The 18,163-nt window shown below is 41.9% G+C and overlaps 1 protein-coding gene across 1 annotated transcript in view; it reads right to left on the bottom strand.

Annotated features, from left to right (window-relative positions):
• The window catches only part of LOC120058225 (polypeptide N-acetylgalactosaminyltransferase 13), a 53,650-nt gene that overhangs the window by 17,206 nt on the left and 18,281 nt on the right, over positions 1-18,163 (bottom strand). Inside the window, exons 3-10 of the mRNA XM_039006729.1 lie at positions 16,083-16,251; positions 11,749-11,915; positions 11,159-11,366; positions 9,401-9,571; positions 6,625-6,742; positions 6,319-6,499; positions 1,889-2,028; positions 644-742 (exon numbers count right to left, since the gene is read on the bottom strand). Of these exons, the coding sequence (XP_038862657.1) occupies positions 644-742; positions 1,889-2,028; positions 6,319-6,499; positions 6,625-6,742; positions 9,401-9,571; positions 11,159-11,366; positions 11,749-11,915; positions 16,083-16,251 (1,253 nt within the window). The remainder of the gene's footprint in view (positions 1-643; positions 743-1,888; positions 2,029-6,318; positions 6,500-6,624; positions 6,743-9,400; positions 9,572-11,158; positions 11,367-11,748; positions 11,916-16,082; positions 16,252-18,163) is intronic.

The raw sequence follows: 18,163 nt of genomic DNA, 5'->3' as shown, positions 1-18,163 counted from the left end.
TTGATATGTGGCAAGACAGATCATTCGTCTGTAGGCTACGTGCATAGCACTTTGTTTTAAACATCAATTTGTTCCCCATGTTCTTAACCAAACTGGGTGCAGCACCTGTTAAACTCTGTAATATCCCTCAAAACACAGGGATGACGATTTGCACGGGGTAAGTATTATCAGAGAACCTGGGAGTTTGCCCGAAAACAGTAGGCTTTTAGGGCTGGGATAATAACCTTCCTGCCAATAAAAAATTACTGACATGGCCGATTTGGACGGGACTATTTCTGGTAACTTCCCAGAATTCAGAGATTTTTCCTGCTAATTCCCTCCTGATTCAGTGAATCTTCCAATTTGGATTTCTGGAAAACCTAGGAATTTAGGTCCATAGCTCTCTCCTCTGGGAAAGGTCCATAGCTCTCTCCTCTGGGAAAGGTCCATAGCTCTCTCCTCTGGGAAAGGTCCATAGCTCTCTCCTCTGGGAAAGGTCCATAGCTCTCTCCTCTGGGAAAGGTCCATAGCTCTCTCCTCTGGGAAAGGTCCATAGCTCTCTCCTCTGGGAAAGGTCCATAGCTCTCTCCTCTGGGAAAGGTCCATAGCTCTCTCCTCTGGGAAAGGTCCATAGCTCTCTCTCTTCTTTCTGCAGTCTCCTTACCTGGTTCCCACCCATGCCATGGCAGTTGAAGAAGCCAACCTTCTCGTTCTCCTTTCTGCCCATGTTGTCCACACACTGGTTTGTTTCCACATTTCTGATCTAGGGGTAGAAAGGAGTATAAAAACATTGGATTCATAATTACCATCCTTCCATCCACTCTGGCATATTTACAGCTAACAAAAGCCACCGTTGATAAAGGAAGAAGAAATGGCGTATCCTCTCATCAAACACTGCCACTTCATTTCCAGGTGTCAAAATGAAAAGCTTTTCTCTGTGGCCCAGATGTCAAATCTAATTAAATATTTACTGTTCAATAAAACAAGCAATCTAAACTCATTGCCTATATTTCACCAGTGATGTAAGTCATAATTAGGGACCTTGCTTAGCATCGCAAATGGCTACATAAATCAGATCTGTGGTGATCTAAGTATTCCCACAAATTCCCACCCCAAATTATTATTTAATGAGCCATCTAATATCTAACTAATATACTCCTAGAGCCTAGGCTATACGCTAGGTGTTGTACAACCTGCTTACTATGCAGGAATGGTATTGTTCCTAATGAAATTATATAAAAGCTAATGACTGGGGATGTTAAAAGTGGGATGTGTGCTATGGAGTGAGTCAATCAAGGAGCAGACGACGGGAGGGTAGGAGAGGGGAAGGGAAGACTCAGGGTGCTGCTGCTGCAGTTCCGTGCCATAGACAGCTTTTACTGCAGTACATTGGATGCAGGCTGTAAAATCCTCAAGCCTCAGCAGAATTCAACTTGGGGATTACAACCTCATCTCTCCAAACTCCCAACCGGTCACATTATTTGACATGCTCACTATCAATCGTGGCATTTTTTATTGGCATACTGTATGTTATCAAGACCATTCCTCTCTTTGCCTGGTGCTAACCTGTTAGCTAGAATGTTGTTCGCCAACTCTATCCTGTGCTTGGGTTTGAAACCACAACTAAACAAACGCATTAGGTTATTTATCGTCCAGTTTCAATGTTTGGAATATCCAGGTCCTTCTGACTCACTTTAAAGAGAAGTAGGACTACAGTCTTATGATATCAAACGGATGACCTGCACTGCAAATGACACCCTATTCCCTACGGGCCCATGTTAAAAGTAGTACACTGTATAGGGAATAGGGTGCCATTAGGGATTTATCCAGGGTCATGAGAGGAGTATCTGAAAGACTTCAGATCTGAAGGCTATTGTCTGAAAGACTTCGTATCTGAAAGACTTCATACTTCACCAAGTGAGTAGTATCTCCTGGGGATCTGAGAGTCGGGGTAGATGTTCTCCAGGTACCAGGAGAAGGGTTTGCACTGCAGAACTTCACGTAGGGTCTTACGAGAGGACACATCTCCATAGTCCACCCGGGCCACACCTGCAACACAAACCAAGACCAGGGGCCATATGTATCGAGCATGTCAGACTGGTAGTGCTGATCTAGGATCAGTTTTGACGTTTCGATTAGAATGAATGGACAGAGGGGACCTGATCCTAGATTAGCACTTCTACTTTGAGATGCTTGATACGTACAGCACCTGGTTCAAGTACAGAGACACATGCATTGAAATATCAGCAAAAGACAACAAGAACCCTTACTGCTTACACGCAACACCCTTTTGGTTGGTGGGTGTGGCAGCTGTGGCTGCAATACCAATGAATTTAGTGTTCCGGTATCTATTGTCTGACTGCACCGCCAAAGCTGTACACTAGAGAGACCCTCTCCATCATTACATGTTCAATGGCTGCTTCTAGTCTAGATTATCAAAAGCCCTGCACTTCAATTGTCAAGGTTATGTTTGCTGTTATAGCACAAAGTGCCATCCTTAGAGGAATGTGAATTATTGGAGAATGACTAATAATTGTATCAACAAAGTCAAATAATCCGTGCCAGATTATTGACTCACACCCAATTTAAGACTTCCAAAAAACATCCCGCTTGACCCTTTATTAGCCCACTGCAGCAAAGGGTTAAAGAGACTGTGCTAACATCGGTTTTATTTTCAGCATAACCATTGTTGAGAGAAGAGCCCGCAAGCCCATTCAATTCGACAGGCGGGAGGTTTGAATTTTTTTAAAAGCCAAAATGTTATTTTGGGTTAAAAAAACACTCCAGGCCACACTTGAACATCTAAAAATGCACTGAACAAAAATATAAATGCAACATGTAAAGTGTAAAGTCCCATGTTTTATGAGGTGAAATAAAAGATTCCAGAAATTTTTCATACGCGCAAAAAGCTTATTTCGCTCAAATTATGTGCACAAATTTGTTTACATCCCGGTTAGTGGGCATTTCTCATTTGCCAAAATAATCCATCCACTTGACAGGTGTGGCATATCAAGAAGCTGATTAAACAGCATGATCATTACACAGGTGCACCTTGTGCTGGGGTCAATAAGAGGCCACTGTGCAGTTTTTTGTCAAACAACACAATGCCACAGATGTCTCAAGTTTTGAAAAAAAAGGCAGAGGTTAAGTCCTGAGATTACAGACTAGTACTAAAACACTTGAAGTAGGCATTCTAGAGTTAAGTCAACAAGTTACTATATCATTGTGTTTACTTGATAGCTACCTACACAAATAACTAGCTAGAACAAAGTGTTAATAAGATTTTAAATTTTTTAAAGCAATACAAATAAAAGTGAGTGTCCACCAGAGCTGTTGCCAGAGAATGTAATGTTCATTTCTCTACCATAAGCCGCCTCCAATGTCGTTTTACAGAATTTGGCAGTATGTCCAACCGGCCTCACAACCGCAAACCACGTGTAACCACGCCAGCCCAGGATCTCCACATCCGGCTTCTTCACTTGCGGGATCATCTGAGACCAGCCACCCGGACAGCTGATGAAACTGAGAAGTAATAAAGCCCTTTCATGGGGAAAAACTCACTGATTGGCCGGGCCTGGCTCCCCAGTGGGTGGGCCTATGCCCTCCCAGGCCCACCCATGGCTGCGACCCTGCCCAGTTATGTGAAATCCATAGATTAGGACCTAATTCATTTATTTCAATTGACTGACTTCCTTAAATGAACTGTAACTCAGTAAAATTGCATTTTGCATTTATATTTTTGTTCAGAATAGATAGAAATGATGTAGAAATGATAATGGACCTATATATTTTCAAATAACTTTGTATATATATTTTCAAAAACGTTTGTCCACTCCTGATAAAGGGAATAGAGTGCCATTTGTGATAAACACTAACAGTGGAGCTGCCCTGACCTGATCATCCCGTTATATCCTGGAAGAGCAGACACTCAATGCCGACCGGATACTGCGAGTATGCTTTTTCCGGAATCACTTAGGGTACTGGGCCCCCCTTGACTCCTCAGAAGACAGACTAAAGAGCATTCTGGAAACCTGGAAAGGGTGCCTTTCATGCAAAATGTAACTAGATATTGGCAAGGCACTGCATAAATCTAATCTCATAACTTGGCTCCAACATTACTTGGATACTCAGCTGCCAATCTCTTGCCAATCGTATTGCATCGCTAGGCTGTGGGGACAACATTGTCTGAGCTTCCCATGAGATCATAAACAGCAACAGTCTCCCTTGAATACGTGAACGCAATTTCCGGAAATCGTCAGTCGAACATCTTGAAAGATACTTAGTACAGCACTATTCCAATGAATAAAAGATCAACGTGTGGAGAAATGCAGGTGAACATAACACAATGCCCTGCCTTGTTTGGCACGTCCAGAGCAGCGTAGAAACTCACCGGAAGACGAATGCAAAGAACAGTAGAGCGTAGACATATTGTACTTGAGACTCAATGACACCAGGAGGAGAAGCAACGTGAGCCAGAGTAGGAAGGTCAAATATAGCAAGATACAGTACTGGAAGCTACAATCTACCCGCAATATGAAAGCGGATCTACCCCCCCCCCCCCCCCCCCCCCCTAAAATAAAAAATACCAAAAACAAACAAATATATAAAATGAATATACATATAATTTTTTTAATAAGATACGGTACAGGTTGCATCCCTTTCTAACCATTTTGCTACATATCCTCTAGTTACGGAGCTCAAGGCATACAGTACAGTACAAAGGAGAAATGACCCTGGCCTGAAAAACATACAGTAATGAGGAATTGGCTGTGAAATAAAAAAATATTCCTCTAAGACAAGCGATAGGTCTTATGGTGCCTTACATGCATAGTATTGGTATAGGAGGCTACACTAACCAATATAGGCCAATACTATGTATTCTATGCATGTAAGCAGAATAATAACAGTCACGAGGTGAATGCAAAACGACAGGAGATGCCTATTTTCAGAACCCACACACTTATAGACGGGTTGCGCGCGCATTGATGTGGCCGGAAGGCGTATGTTGTTACGATTCCGAAGGGTCAAATAGCTAGCAACAATGATACGAAGCTGCCATATTGGGAATTGTAGTGGGCTCGTTTCAACTCGTTGTATAATTGTTATTGATACCTTGTCTTGTTTTGACTGAGGTCATGTTTATTCTAATATGGCTCAAATTCTCTAGCTAGCTAACCAACAACTGTAACAATGCATGAGACAACAAGCGCTCATTGTGCACCTGTATTTATGTTTTCAATAAACATTTAGAGACGAAATATAGCCCAGCTATAACATTTGGTTCCTTGGATGTTGTGGGAACGTACTGTACGTTTTAGTTTCCCGTTGGTTCTGGGAACTAAGACATGCGTTTCCTGACGAGCAAAACTGAACGTTTTTGAATTGTTCTGAGAACAGAAGGGAACATTTCACCTGTTCTGGGAACGAGGCATTTTTAGGTTGCAGGGAGGATCTAAAAAAGTTTTACTATGGTTCCCTGAAAGTTTTCCTGTGAGGTTTAATTAACATTATAAGACGGGATATTATAGGTTATTTGAAGGTATTTAAATAACGTTCTGAGAACAGGTTTCAATAAGACTTTTAATAACACTGCTAGCTTTGGTTAACTGTGAACTCCAAGCACAGATAGGACACATGGAAATTAATTTGCTTAGGCTTTAATCATCCAAACACATTTATTTTCTATTGTGACATGCCATCATTGAGCTGGGCATCCTGCACAATTCCCAGAACGTTGTGGGAAGGTTGTATGCAAAACAACCAAAGGACAACCACGCTCTCACCAAGCTCTAAGATACATATGGTTCTCAGAACATTATGTGCTAGCTGGGAGTTTACATGTCAACAATCTTAGCCAACCCAGTCTGTTTTGCCCCTTCGTTGCTGACGCATCGTTTTTTTTGCTAAAAAACCAACCAGTCTATACCCAACATGATAGCTAGAGGCTGATTTCACAATTAAAGTACATGCTCGGAGCTGAGCGATTTACACCTAGACCATATGCATTGCCACTCCATCAGACCTGGGTTTAACTACTATTTAAAATATTTTACATCGCTTTAGTTTGCTTTAGTCTGCCTGGAGTGCCAGGTGGGCGGGGTTTTACATTTTCCAATAATTCTATTGGTTCCATTGCGCCAGGAAACTCCCCACTGGGCACACACTCGTTGAATCAACATTGTTTCCAACATGGAATAGACGTTGAATTGACGTCTGTGCCCAGTGGGTCCATCAATCCCAGTTTAAGTATTTTAAATAATTTCAAATAGTATTTGAACCCAGGTTTGCATTCCCACCCGCTGAGAGACAACAGGTTAAAACGGAAGCGTGGTAGCGTACCTGGTGATATGATGTAGAAGAAGTCTTTGAAGCCGTCCATCCACACCTCGGCCAATCGCCTGTTGTTCTTGTTGATGACTTGGCCCGTGCCCCCAGGGAAGCTGTATGGGGTGGCCTTCCGGAACACATGACCCACGTGGGAACATGTTATAATCTCCAGCGAGCCGCCACACTGCCAGATCTGCACATACAAGTGGTCACACACACATGTGGTCACACGCGCACACACACACACACACACACACACACACACACACAATCATTGTCATAATAACCCGGCAGAGCCCTCTATTCTTAACCACTCACCCTGAAAGACATCTCCAAGTTCTCTCCGCCCCAAATGTCCATCCCTGGATCGTATGTGCCAATTTCTTCAAAATATGTCCGGTCAATAGAGAATAACCCTCCAGCCATAGTAGGGGTTCTGCAAGAGAAAAACAATGAGAGTGGATAAAGAAACACATTTTACAAGAGACACCTATCTTACAAAGTGAGAAACGGATCCGCTTACAAATAATCAATATCATAAAGTAATATTGCTGAACAATATTGTTTGATGGACAGGATGCCCAGCTGGTCACGGGTGCACCTCAGCCACGCTCAAGGTACTAAACGATATCATAACCGCCATCGATAAAAGACAGTACTGTGCAGCCGTCTTCATCGACCTGGCCAAGGCTTTCGACTCTGTCAATCACCGTATTCTTATCGGCAGACTCAACAGCCTTGGTTTCTCAAATGACTGCCTCGCCTGGTTCACCAACTACTTCTCAGATAGAGTTCAGTGTGTCAAATATGAAGGCCTGTAGTCCAGACCTCTGGCAGTCTCTATGGGGGTACCACAGGGTTCAATTCTCGGGCCGACTCTTTTCTCTGTATATATCAACGATGTCGCTCTTGCTGTGGGTGATTCCTTGATCCACCTCTACGCAGACGACATCATTCTGTATACATCTGGCCCTTCTTTGGACACTGTGTTAACAAACCTCCAAACGAGCTTCAATGCCATACAACACTCCTTCCGTGGCCTCCAACTGCTCTTAAACGCTAGTAAAATGAAATGCATGCTTTTCAACCCATCGCTGCCCGCACCCGCCCGCCCGACTAGCAAAACTACTTTGGACGGTTCTGACATAGAATATGTGGACAACTACAAATACCTAGGTGTCTGCTAGACTGTAAAATCTCCTTCCAGACTCACATTAAGCATCTCCAATCCAAAATTAAATCTAGAATCAGCTTCCTATTTCGCAATAAAGCATCCTTCACTCACGCTGCCAAACATACCCTCGTAAAACTGAGTATCCTACCAATCCTCGACTTTGGTGATGTCATTTACAAAATAGCCTCCAACACTCTACTCAGAATACTGGATGCAGTCTATCACAGTGCCATCTGTTTTGTCACCAAAGCCCCATATACCACCCACCACTGCGACCTGTATGCTCTCGTCGGCTGGCCCTCGCTACATATTCGTCGCCAGACCCACTGGCTCCAGGTCATCTATAAGTCTTTGCTAGCTTAAGCTTCGCCTTTTCTCAGCTCACTGGTCACCATTACAACACCCACTCGTAGCACGCGCTCCAGCAGGTATATCTCACTGGTCATCCCCAAAGCCAACACCTCGTTTGGCCACCTTTCCTTCCAGTTATCTGGTGCCAATGACTGGAACGAATTGCAAAAATCGCTGAAGTTGGAGACTTATATCTCCCTCACTAACTTTAAGCATCAGCTATCTGAGCAGCTTACCGATCGCTGCAGCTGTACACAGCCCGTCTGTAAACAGCCCATCCAACTACCTATCTCATCCCCATATTGTTTTTATTTACTTTTTCTGCTCTTTTGCACACCAGTATTTCTACTTGCACATCATCATCTGCACATCTATCACTCCAGTGTTAATTTGCTAAATTGTAATTACTTCGCTACTATGGCCTATTTATTGCCTTACCTCCTTACGCTATTTGCACACACTGTATATAGACTTTTTCTATTGTGTTATTGACTGTATGTGTGTTAATTCCATGTGTAACTCTGTGTTGTTGTTTGTGTCGCACTGCTTTGCTTTATCTTGGCCAGGTCGCAGTTGTAAATGAGAACTTGTTCTCAACTGGCCTACCTGGTTAAATAAAAAAATTATTTTAAAATAATTAAAAAAATGTCTGGGGACAGAAACTCTGCTTTAATTTGCTTTGGAAATAAGACTGCAAGACATGATTAATTGCCTAGCTCTTTTTCAAACAAATGTGCACTTTGGACACTACCATTTCACACACAAAAAACCTGACCTAGACTGACAATCTCAATGCAAAATGACTATTTCATTGTTTGATCCACTCTCTGCCGTTTTCATTCTGCTAAAGAGAAGCAGACAGACACAGCTAGGGGCTTGGAGATGACTATCTTCTTTTAAGACACCATCATCATACCACGTTGTTGCTCTGTCCAATAAAATATCATTGATGGAGAGGTTTGTCAATATTTTTGCAGCACCAGCTCCATTGATGTATTTTTTTGTATTCCAAAATGAAACTAGCTACACCACGAAACTACAACTATATCTGTATCAAATAACAAAACAAAAACATATAAAAACATTCACCTCGCAGCTAAGTCAGTACTTCACAGAAATGCAATCTATCTCTATCTCCAAATGATGCAGCTTTGACAGCTATTGGAGAAGAGGGCTTCTAAAGAAATCCACACCAATGATGTCAGCTCTGCGACTTCCCAGCACGACAAACAACCTACTCTCAGCTGAAATGATAACGCTAGAGCGAATATGTGTTGTCTTACGAGTCTTTTCAGTAAACTGGTCTTTAATGTTACTGTCCTCCACTACATTTTGTTATTGTTCCCCTCTCATCAGGGACTGATTTAGACCTGGGACACCAGGTGTGTGCAATTAATTGTCAGGTAGACCAGCAGGGTCCGGACCTCGTAGGGTAAGAGTTGAGCACCCCTGCTTTATAGTGCCCTACTTTTACAAAAGTAGGGCACTATAAAGGGAATAGGGTGCCAAATAAACTCATTTCAACTCGGGCACAGATGAAGGCATATACAGTATGCGTCTTGTGTGTACCTGAGTGGTAATGTCCTGTCCCCTTTGCGCCTGTCCATTTCTCTCTGAGGCACGGGGTACCAACGGAAATTCAGCTTCCAGTTGAATCCTCCGTAGGTCATGTCTGAGCCTGCCATGTATTCAAACGTCTCGTCGCTGATCACATCGATTATAGGACATACCACAGATCTCCTAAACAACCATGAAGAGAAAGATAAGGCATTCATTTGACAAGAAATACATTGACAGCCTAAACAACCACGGAGAAATCGAAAGCATTCATTTTACAGGAAATAGTGAAAGAAAGCCCTAGATAAATTACATGTGGAATCAACTTCAGAAAATGACTTTGTAGAACTGTGCAGTCTCGACAATTAATTCACTTTCTTCCCTTAAACCCCAAAACTTTGTGTTATTCCCATTAACAATATTCCACGTCTGGTTATATTAAACTGCTTGGCTGGCAGAGCCAACAGCATTAATTCATCCACAAAATAAATAATACATGAATAAATAATTTACAAAGCTAATGGTGCCATAACTGTTCATTCTTCAGGTGAGCGCCGAGACAAATAGCTAACTGCTGACCATGTATTTCTACAGGCATTATCCCCAGCTTCATTATGAGTTTATTTCAATATTACTAAATCATCGGCTGGTCCATACTCATTATAAACATATCCATTAGGATAACAACACTGACCGGAGCTAACATATTGCTTCAGTGGGAAGCTACTTACAGTCAAAGGAAATGGAATATATGCATGTTGATTATGTTGACAATGACAATACAGTATGGATATATGGCCTCAGACTGTTTGCTTCAGTAGGAGTTTTACAGTAAAGCTGAAGGTAACCTTAAGGTTGCGTCTCAAATGGCACCCTATTCCCTAGTGCACTACTTTTGACCAGGGCCCATAGGGCTTTGGTCAAAAGTAGTATACTACGTAGGGAAATAGGGTGCCATTTGGGACTCATCCTCTAGGGGCTGCAGGGAATTCATTCAACGCATCCCCTTCACTCAGCATCCACTTCACTTCCTGGTCTAAATCTAATCAGTGTTTGTGCACTTTTATGCTCCTGCACATACTTTTACACATCAATAAACGTGCAGGGTTATAAAAGTGTAATGGCTCTATAATATAATCTCCTCGGTAATACAAAACTAATTTCTGCCTGGCACCTGAGGCAAAATGGGTAGATGCCTGACACCAGATAAGAGAGATAAGGGGGGAGGGGCAAATACATTTTCAGTCCATCTACAATTTTTCCCTTTTATGTAGAAGGAACCCTTCACCCACCGAACAAGCAAGTGCAATCCTGAAACAGGATTAGAATAACCACACCATTACTTCATTAAAATAACCACGATTCCAAATAATAGGATTTAAACCCTACTGTCACTTAAAATAGCCATCATCAACTGACTCAGTGCAATCACATTCTACTCTATCTACTACGGTATAAAGAAGCGACAGACAGCATTGTGACAAAACAATCTGCCACTCAGCTATGGCTGCCTTTGAAAAGGGGCACAGAGCTGTCACGGGCATTGGTGTCGTTGTCTGCTATAAAGTCGAGCTAGTGTTCTACCATTAACGTCAGATCAGTTTTCAGATGACACAGAAGACAAGCGGAATGCTAATGAGTTAGCATCTCACTGAGGCAGCGGGAAGAGAACAGAGCAGAGATGATCTGCTTTGAGCAGCAGCACCCCAATGTCTATCCAGTACCGTGTGTTCCATTTACATCGAGAGGGGTGATGGTGAAGCTCCTTACCGGTCCTCTTTGATCCTGGCCAGCAGAGGCTCCAGCCAGCCCACTGTGCATTCACAGTGGGCGTCCAGGAAGGTGATGACCTGTCCCCGCGTGGCAGCTGCCCCCCTCAGCCTGGCCCGGATCAGCCCCGTTCGCTGCTCCATCCGCAGGACCCGCACGGGAACCTCCAGGGTCCGAGCATAGTTCTCTAGCTTCTTTCCCAAGAAGTCTGACAGAAGAGGACACATCAGAGAGGACATGTTTCAAACGCCGAAATAACTTAATCGTTTGGTGTTTTTTCGCATTCATTCACAGTTATCAAGGCAAGGGCCGATTTTCTTTCAAATGTGGTATATTATTATCCTTCAATATAAAGAATCGCATGGTTAAACAGACTTGTTTCAAACTCCCATAGATCTTCATTGTGCAATGTTGTTTTTCCTATTCATTTACAAAGGGCCGATTTGTCTTTCAAACTTTGTATCTACCACATTAAATGTGGTAGATATTTTCACACAATACTAAGAACTGCATGTATTAATCCCAGAGTGACCCTTTAAACTCAGTGAAGCCAGTTAGTTGATGGTTTAGGTTGCACCCAGCTTCAGTACCTCTCTCACTGGCGTCGTCCACCAGCAGGATCTCCTGCAGCAGGTGCCGTGGCGAGCGGTTGATGACACTGTGGACGGTGCGGAGCAGGGTGCTCCACGCCTCGTTGTGGAACACGATCACTATACTGGTGTTGGGGAGATCGTCCGCGTACACCTTCGTCTTGCAACTGATGGACAGACAACAAGAGCTCTGGTTGAGAGGTCAAATATGCTGCTACTCCTGATGCTTGTCTAGAGTAGAGTTCTATCAACAGTGAGCACAGTTGTGTGACATGCTTGTGGATGTAAAATATATGTGGCTGAAATTTACCTCAGAGCATTGTAACAAAATGAACTGCTTTCAAACAAAGCCAAAGTTGACAAGACTTAGTATATGCTGCACCAGTGTTTCCCCTAGGATTTTTTTCAGCAGTGGTGGCAAGGGTGCATCGCTTCCAGACGTTAGCACAATGACATGCTAGCTTTGCCCATAGATTTCCAGTTATTGATTCAATGACTATTCATTTAAAAGCTCATCTCAGCAGAAATTACATGAATATAGCACCTTAGAGACTGCTGCCCTATATACATAGACTTGAAATCACTGGCCACTTTAATAATTGGAACACTAGTCACTTTAATAATGTTTACATATTGTGCACTACTCATTTCATATGTATATATTGTATTCTATTCTATATCTCTATGTATTTTAGTCTATGCCGCTCTGACATTGCTCGTCCAAATATTTATAAATTCTTAATTCCATTCCTTTACTTAAAATGTGTGTGTATTGTTGTGAAATTGTTAGATATTACTGTACTGATGGAGCTAGAAACACAAGCATTTCGCTACACCTGCAATAACATCTGCTAAACATGTGTATGTGACCAATAAAATGTGATTTGATTTGAACACTGTGCTGTGCTAAATGGCATGCTGCTCCACACACAGAGACTGTGTCCCAAATGGCACCTTATTCCTTATATAGGACACTACTTCTGACCAGGGCCAACATACACTTTTCCCACATTTTGTTGTGTTACAGCCTGAATTTAAAACAGATTACACTGCCATTTTTGGTCACTGACATACACATAATACCCCATCGTGTCAAAGTGGAATTATGTTTATTGAATTTTTTACTAATGAATTAAAAATGAAAAGCTGAAATATCTTGTCAATATGTATTCAACCCCTTTGTTATGGCAAGCCTAAATAAGTTCAGGAGTAAAAATGTGCTTAACAAGTCACATAATAAGTTGCATGGACTCACTCTGTGTGCAATAATAAAGTTGAACATGATTTTTGAATGACTACCTCATCTCTGTAACCCACACATACAATTATCTGTAAGGTCCCACAGTTGAGTAGTGAATTTCAAACACAGATTCAACCACAAAGACCAGGGAGGTTTTCCAATGCTTCACAAAGAAGGGCACCAATTGGTAGATGGGTAGAAATAAAAAAAGAAACTGCTCTGGGATTCCACCATGAGGCCAATGGTGACTTTAAAACAGTTACAGAGTTGAATGGCTGTGATAGGAGAAAACTGAGGGTGGATCAACAATATTGTAGTTACTCCACAATACTAACCTAATTGACAGAAGGAAAAGAAGGAAGCCTGTACAGAATAAAAATATTCAAAAACATGCATCCTGTCTGCAACAAGCCATTAAAGTAATATTGCAAAACATGTAGCAAAGCAATTCACTTTTTGTCTTGAATACAAAGTGTTATATTTGGGGCAAATCCAATAGATTACTGAGAACACTCCATATTTTCGAGCATAGTGGTGGCTGCTTGTAATCGTTAAGGACTGGGGAGTTTTTTTGGGATAATAAAACCTAGACAAAATCCTAGATGAAAACCGGGTTCAGTCTGCTTTCCACCAGACACTGGGAGATGAATTCACCTTTCAGCAGGACAATAACCTAAAATACAAGGCCAAATCTACACTGGAGTGGCCTAGTTACAGTTTCGACTTAAATCTACTTGAAAATCTATTATAAGACCTCAACATGGTTGTCCAGCAAAGATCAACAACCAATTTGACAGAGCTTGAAGAATAATGGGAAAATCTTGTACAATCCAGATGTGGAAAGCTCTTAGAGACTTACCCAGAAAGACTCACAGCTGTAATCACTGACAAAGATGCTTAAAATGAGATATTTCTGTATTTCATTCCAAAAAAAAATGTAATAACATGTTTTCACTTTGTCATTATTGGGGTTTTGTTTGTAGGCTGTAACACAACAAAATGTGGACAAAGTCAAGGGATATGAATATTTTACAAAGGCACTGTAGGGAATAGGGTGCCATTTGGGACGCAGTCACATACTCCCAGAGATACAGACCAAGGGCAGGGCAAGCCTGTCATGTAGTGTAGATTGTAATGTTAAATAAAGTATGAGGAGGGTGCATTAAAGATAGAGAGGATGCAGCCGGGTTGGAAGTGGGAGGTGACAGGAGGCGACAGGCGATTGGAGCGGACAGTAGGTTTATCCCATTCACTCCACTACGGGTGACGGGACAGACTGACAGAATGGGAGCACCAGGGTAGCTAGCTACTAGCCACTGAGCGATCATCTTATTTCTTTCAACCACTGCCTATTACACCCCACGACAATATCTCTCTCTCACAGTCTTGCCAAGTGGATTTCTTTAATAACGTTCCAAGGTGTACTGGCGAGTTTGAGGAAGATTTTGAGATGCAATTAGTACGATTCTGCAGCTTGGCACTCTCTTGGGGTGAAATAAAATCAATAGACCGCAGATCTAGATCTATTGTTCATTCGCTCTCTATTTTGTACAAATACCTCATTATAAACTGGGTGGTTCCAACCCTGAATGCTGATTGGCTGATATCAGTGGTATATCAAACCGTATACCACGGGTATGACAAAACATGTATTTTTACTGCTCTAATTACGTTGGTAACCAGTTTACAATAGCAACAAGGCACCTCAGGGGTTTGTGGTATATGGCCAATATACCACGGCTAAAGGCTGTTCTTACGCACGACGCAAAGCGGAGTGCCTGGATACAGCCCTTATATATTGGCCATATACCACAAACCCCTGAGGTGCCTTATTGCTTAAATATACCGTATGACTAGCTCATTAAAGTGGAATTCATAATTAGCTAAATCTACCCAGCATTAAACTTAGCACAATCCTGGTACATGTGTGAAATGGAGTGCGTGCAGTGTTCACATATATCGAAAATGTTCCTTTTTTTGTGATAACTTTTCATATAAAATGTTAGAGCAATGTAAACCCCATGGGGGACAGTTGATTTTCGAGGCGGTAGGTAATATATAAACAATATAGACAATGTTCACAGTATTGGCATATGCTTACATTCTCCGCATCGTTTTTTATATTGTTGTATTGACAATGTTCCTATTTTCAATACCACAAAGAGCACATTCTAAAGAACAGTTGACAAAGAATGTTCTGCAGGAATACATAAACACGAAATCACTGGGCTGTCTCCCGGAGAGAAGACTTTCTCTAGATCAGCTGCTCAAGATACATGTGGATCATATTTCACCCAAATTGCTCTTTGGGTTTTCATTATCCAGCTCAAGTAGGTCTTGGGCGACAGTAAACAAAGCCCTTCTCCCATTCTGACTGTCATGGCTGAAGTAAACACCCGAAGACTGTGATGGATCCAACACGGGCAAATAATCTCTTTAAGTCTAATGTTCTTCAATTAGAGCAGTGGTGTCTGGTGGCACTTTGGAATCGGATGACGGCCTCATTGTAATCGCCGGAACGGAATAAACGGAATGGTATGAAAAACATCAAACACATGGTTTCCATGAGTTAGATGCCGCTCCATTTATTCCACTCCAGCCATTACCATGAGTCCTCGTCCCCTCACCAGCCACCACTGAATTAGAGTATGTTACATCATGGAACGAATCCTGAGGAGTCCGAGGACTTAAAAATGGGTGAGGCGCAGTGTGAAACGCTTAATATCTCCTTTCATTCTGTCCTAATGGGTTGTTTTAATCAAAGTTAACAAATTGGTTCATTCCAGACGACATCAAATTGTTCTGTAAGACCTTAGTTATTTGGTAGACAGTCTCTACTCTACTCTCGCTAGTCTCTCTCAGAAGTTTCTAGACTAAAACAACAACTAGTGAAAAAGGCAAGAAGTAGATCCAAAATGTCAGCCCTTTTGAGAACCGGAGCATGTTGCGAAGTGAAGTGGAGCTATTAGGGCTTCTGAGGAGTAGCGGTAGAAGGTTACAGGGTTGTTAAAGTGGGTGGTGTGTGTAGTGCCGAGTAAAGAGGTCAGCGGTGTAATTCACAGTGTGTGTCTGGGAAAAGGCCAAGTTCACTCACCCGTCCAGTCTCACGTCCGGCAGACTCCTGTTGAGAGCAATCATGTCGCTGGCCATCAGATTGAACTGGTTAATCTTAAAGAGCTCCTTCATTTTCTCTTGCTCGTCCTTTGCGATAACCACCGCTTTCCCCATCTCCCCTGGGCCCTCGTGGGCTCGCGACATGACTGCTGCAAAACAATAGGGAGACATGTTGCATATTTTATACTTCGGTGTAATATTTTATATTTCACTGTTATTTCAATGGAAGCAGGAGGTCCAAACATTCAACTTCAGCTACTGAAATCTGCTAAATGTAGCTACAACTATTATAGTGTATATATTACTAAAGGTACAGTACTGTGGCAAGCAAATGAACTTAAAATGAACCGTGAGCAAATTCAGCATGCTATAAGACTAGACTAGAGTGTTTCTAACTGAGAAATATTGACCTCAGATCACTTGGTACCGGTACCCCTTGTATATAGCCTCGTTATTGTTATTTTATTGTGTCACTTTTTATTATTTTTTACTTTAGTTTATTTGGTCAACTGTACTGTTGGTTAAGGGCTTGTAAGTAAGCATTTCACGGTAAGGTCTGCACTTGTATTTGGCGCATGTGACAAACAAAGTTTTATTTGATTTGTCTAACAGAGAAAGACTGGTCGCATATCAGTGTAAAATGGAATATGCCACATCATCAGGCTTTGAACGCTGAGGTCATTAAAATGTCCCTACCAGCCAATGACATGCTGATCAGTCTGACACTGACGCAGCTTCGCCAAGCATTCTGGATCCATTAACTACTATTCTTATCATCTGCCGTACAGTCATGTCCTCCTAGTCAAACATCATCTGGGCCTGTTGGAAAATCCAGGATTTGTCCAGAGATTTAGGGCGAGCCCTTCTCTCTCTCTCTCTCACTGATGAATGAGGAAGAAGTGAGAGCATTACAACAGCAGCCCTCATTGCGGTTTAAAAAATATCAGCTCATATATCTGATCAATCAGCATTACTGAAGATCCATTAAAGCCTTGAGAACAAGCTGCCTCTGCTGCACATCGCTCCACAATGATTCACAATTATCCAAAGGTAAATAATCTCCAGTGGATTTATGCTCCGCTCTCCAATAATCTCTTAAACCAGAGGCAGTGATTTCCATGGGGGACAATTCACATTTGCTCCAGGCCCCAGGTTAAGAGGATTTCCATTTTGCAATCCAAATGGCACCCTATTCCCTTTATAGTGTGCTACTTTTGACCAGAGCCCAATGGGCCCTGATCAAAAGTAGTGCACAATGAAGGGAATAGGGTGCATTTGGGACGCATCCCCAGTCAACCCTCCTAGAGCTTCAATGCTGGGTTAGTGGAGGTTTAGACTCTGATCTGATCGAGGTTCTTCTCGGTGGTGACACCCTCCATTAGGACAATGGCTTAAACCTGATGGGCTTGCAGAGAGAGCTGAGCTGGATTATTCAATGAACTATGCATCTAACACATGCCCACCACAGCCACTCAGATCATCCATCAATCTATTTGTACAGACACTACATTAGATATACGGTGCACAAAGAGCTGAAGGCCAGCTATACTGTCTGAAACATACTATATTTGTAACCTCACTGACTGAAAATGGGTCTAAATGTATAGGGAGGTAACAAACATTTCAGCTTCAACTGAGGGACTTATGAGACCGAACATTGTTCATAGTCTCTCTCTTTCTCATGAGACAGTACATCAAATCAATCAAATGTTATTTGTCACATGCTTCGTAGACAACAGGTGTAGACTAACAGTGAAATGCTTACTTACAGGTCTTTTTCCAACAATACAGAGTTGAAGATAAAATGTTAATAAAAAATATAAATAGTGACACGAGGAAAAAATACACAGTGAATAACAAATACAAATAAAGAGTAAAAATAACATGGCTATATATAGGGGAGTAGAAAATAACATGGTTATATATAGGGGAGTAGAAAATAACATGGCTATATATAGGGGAGTAGAAAATAACATGGCTATATATAGGGGAGTAGAAAATAACATGGTTATATATAGGGGAGTAGAAAATAACATGGCTATATATAGGGGAGTAGAAAAT

The sequence above is a fragment of the Salvelinus namaycush genome, chromosome 13 (genome assembly GCF_016432855.1).
Source record: "Salvelinus namaycush isolate Seneca chromosome 13, SaNama_1.0, whole genome shotgun sequence".
Taxonomy (NCBI): domain Eukaryota; kingdom Metazoa; phylum Chordata; class Actinopteri; order Salmoniformes; family Salmonidae; genus Salvelinus; species Salvelinus namaycush.
This window is presented reverse-complemented; position numbering and strand designations above follow the sequence as displayed.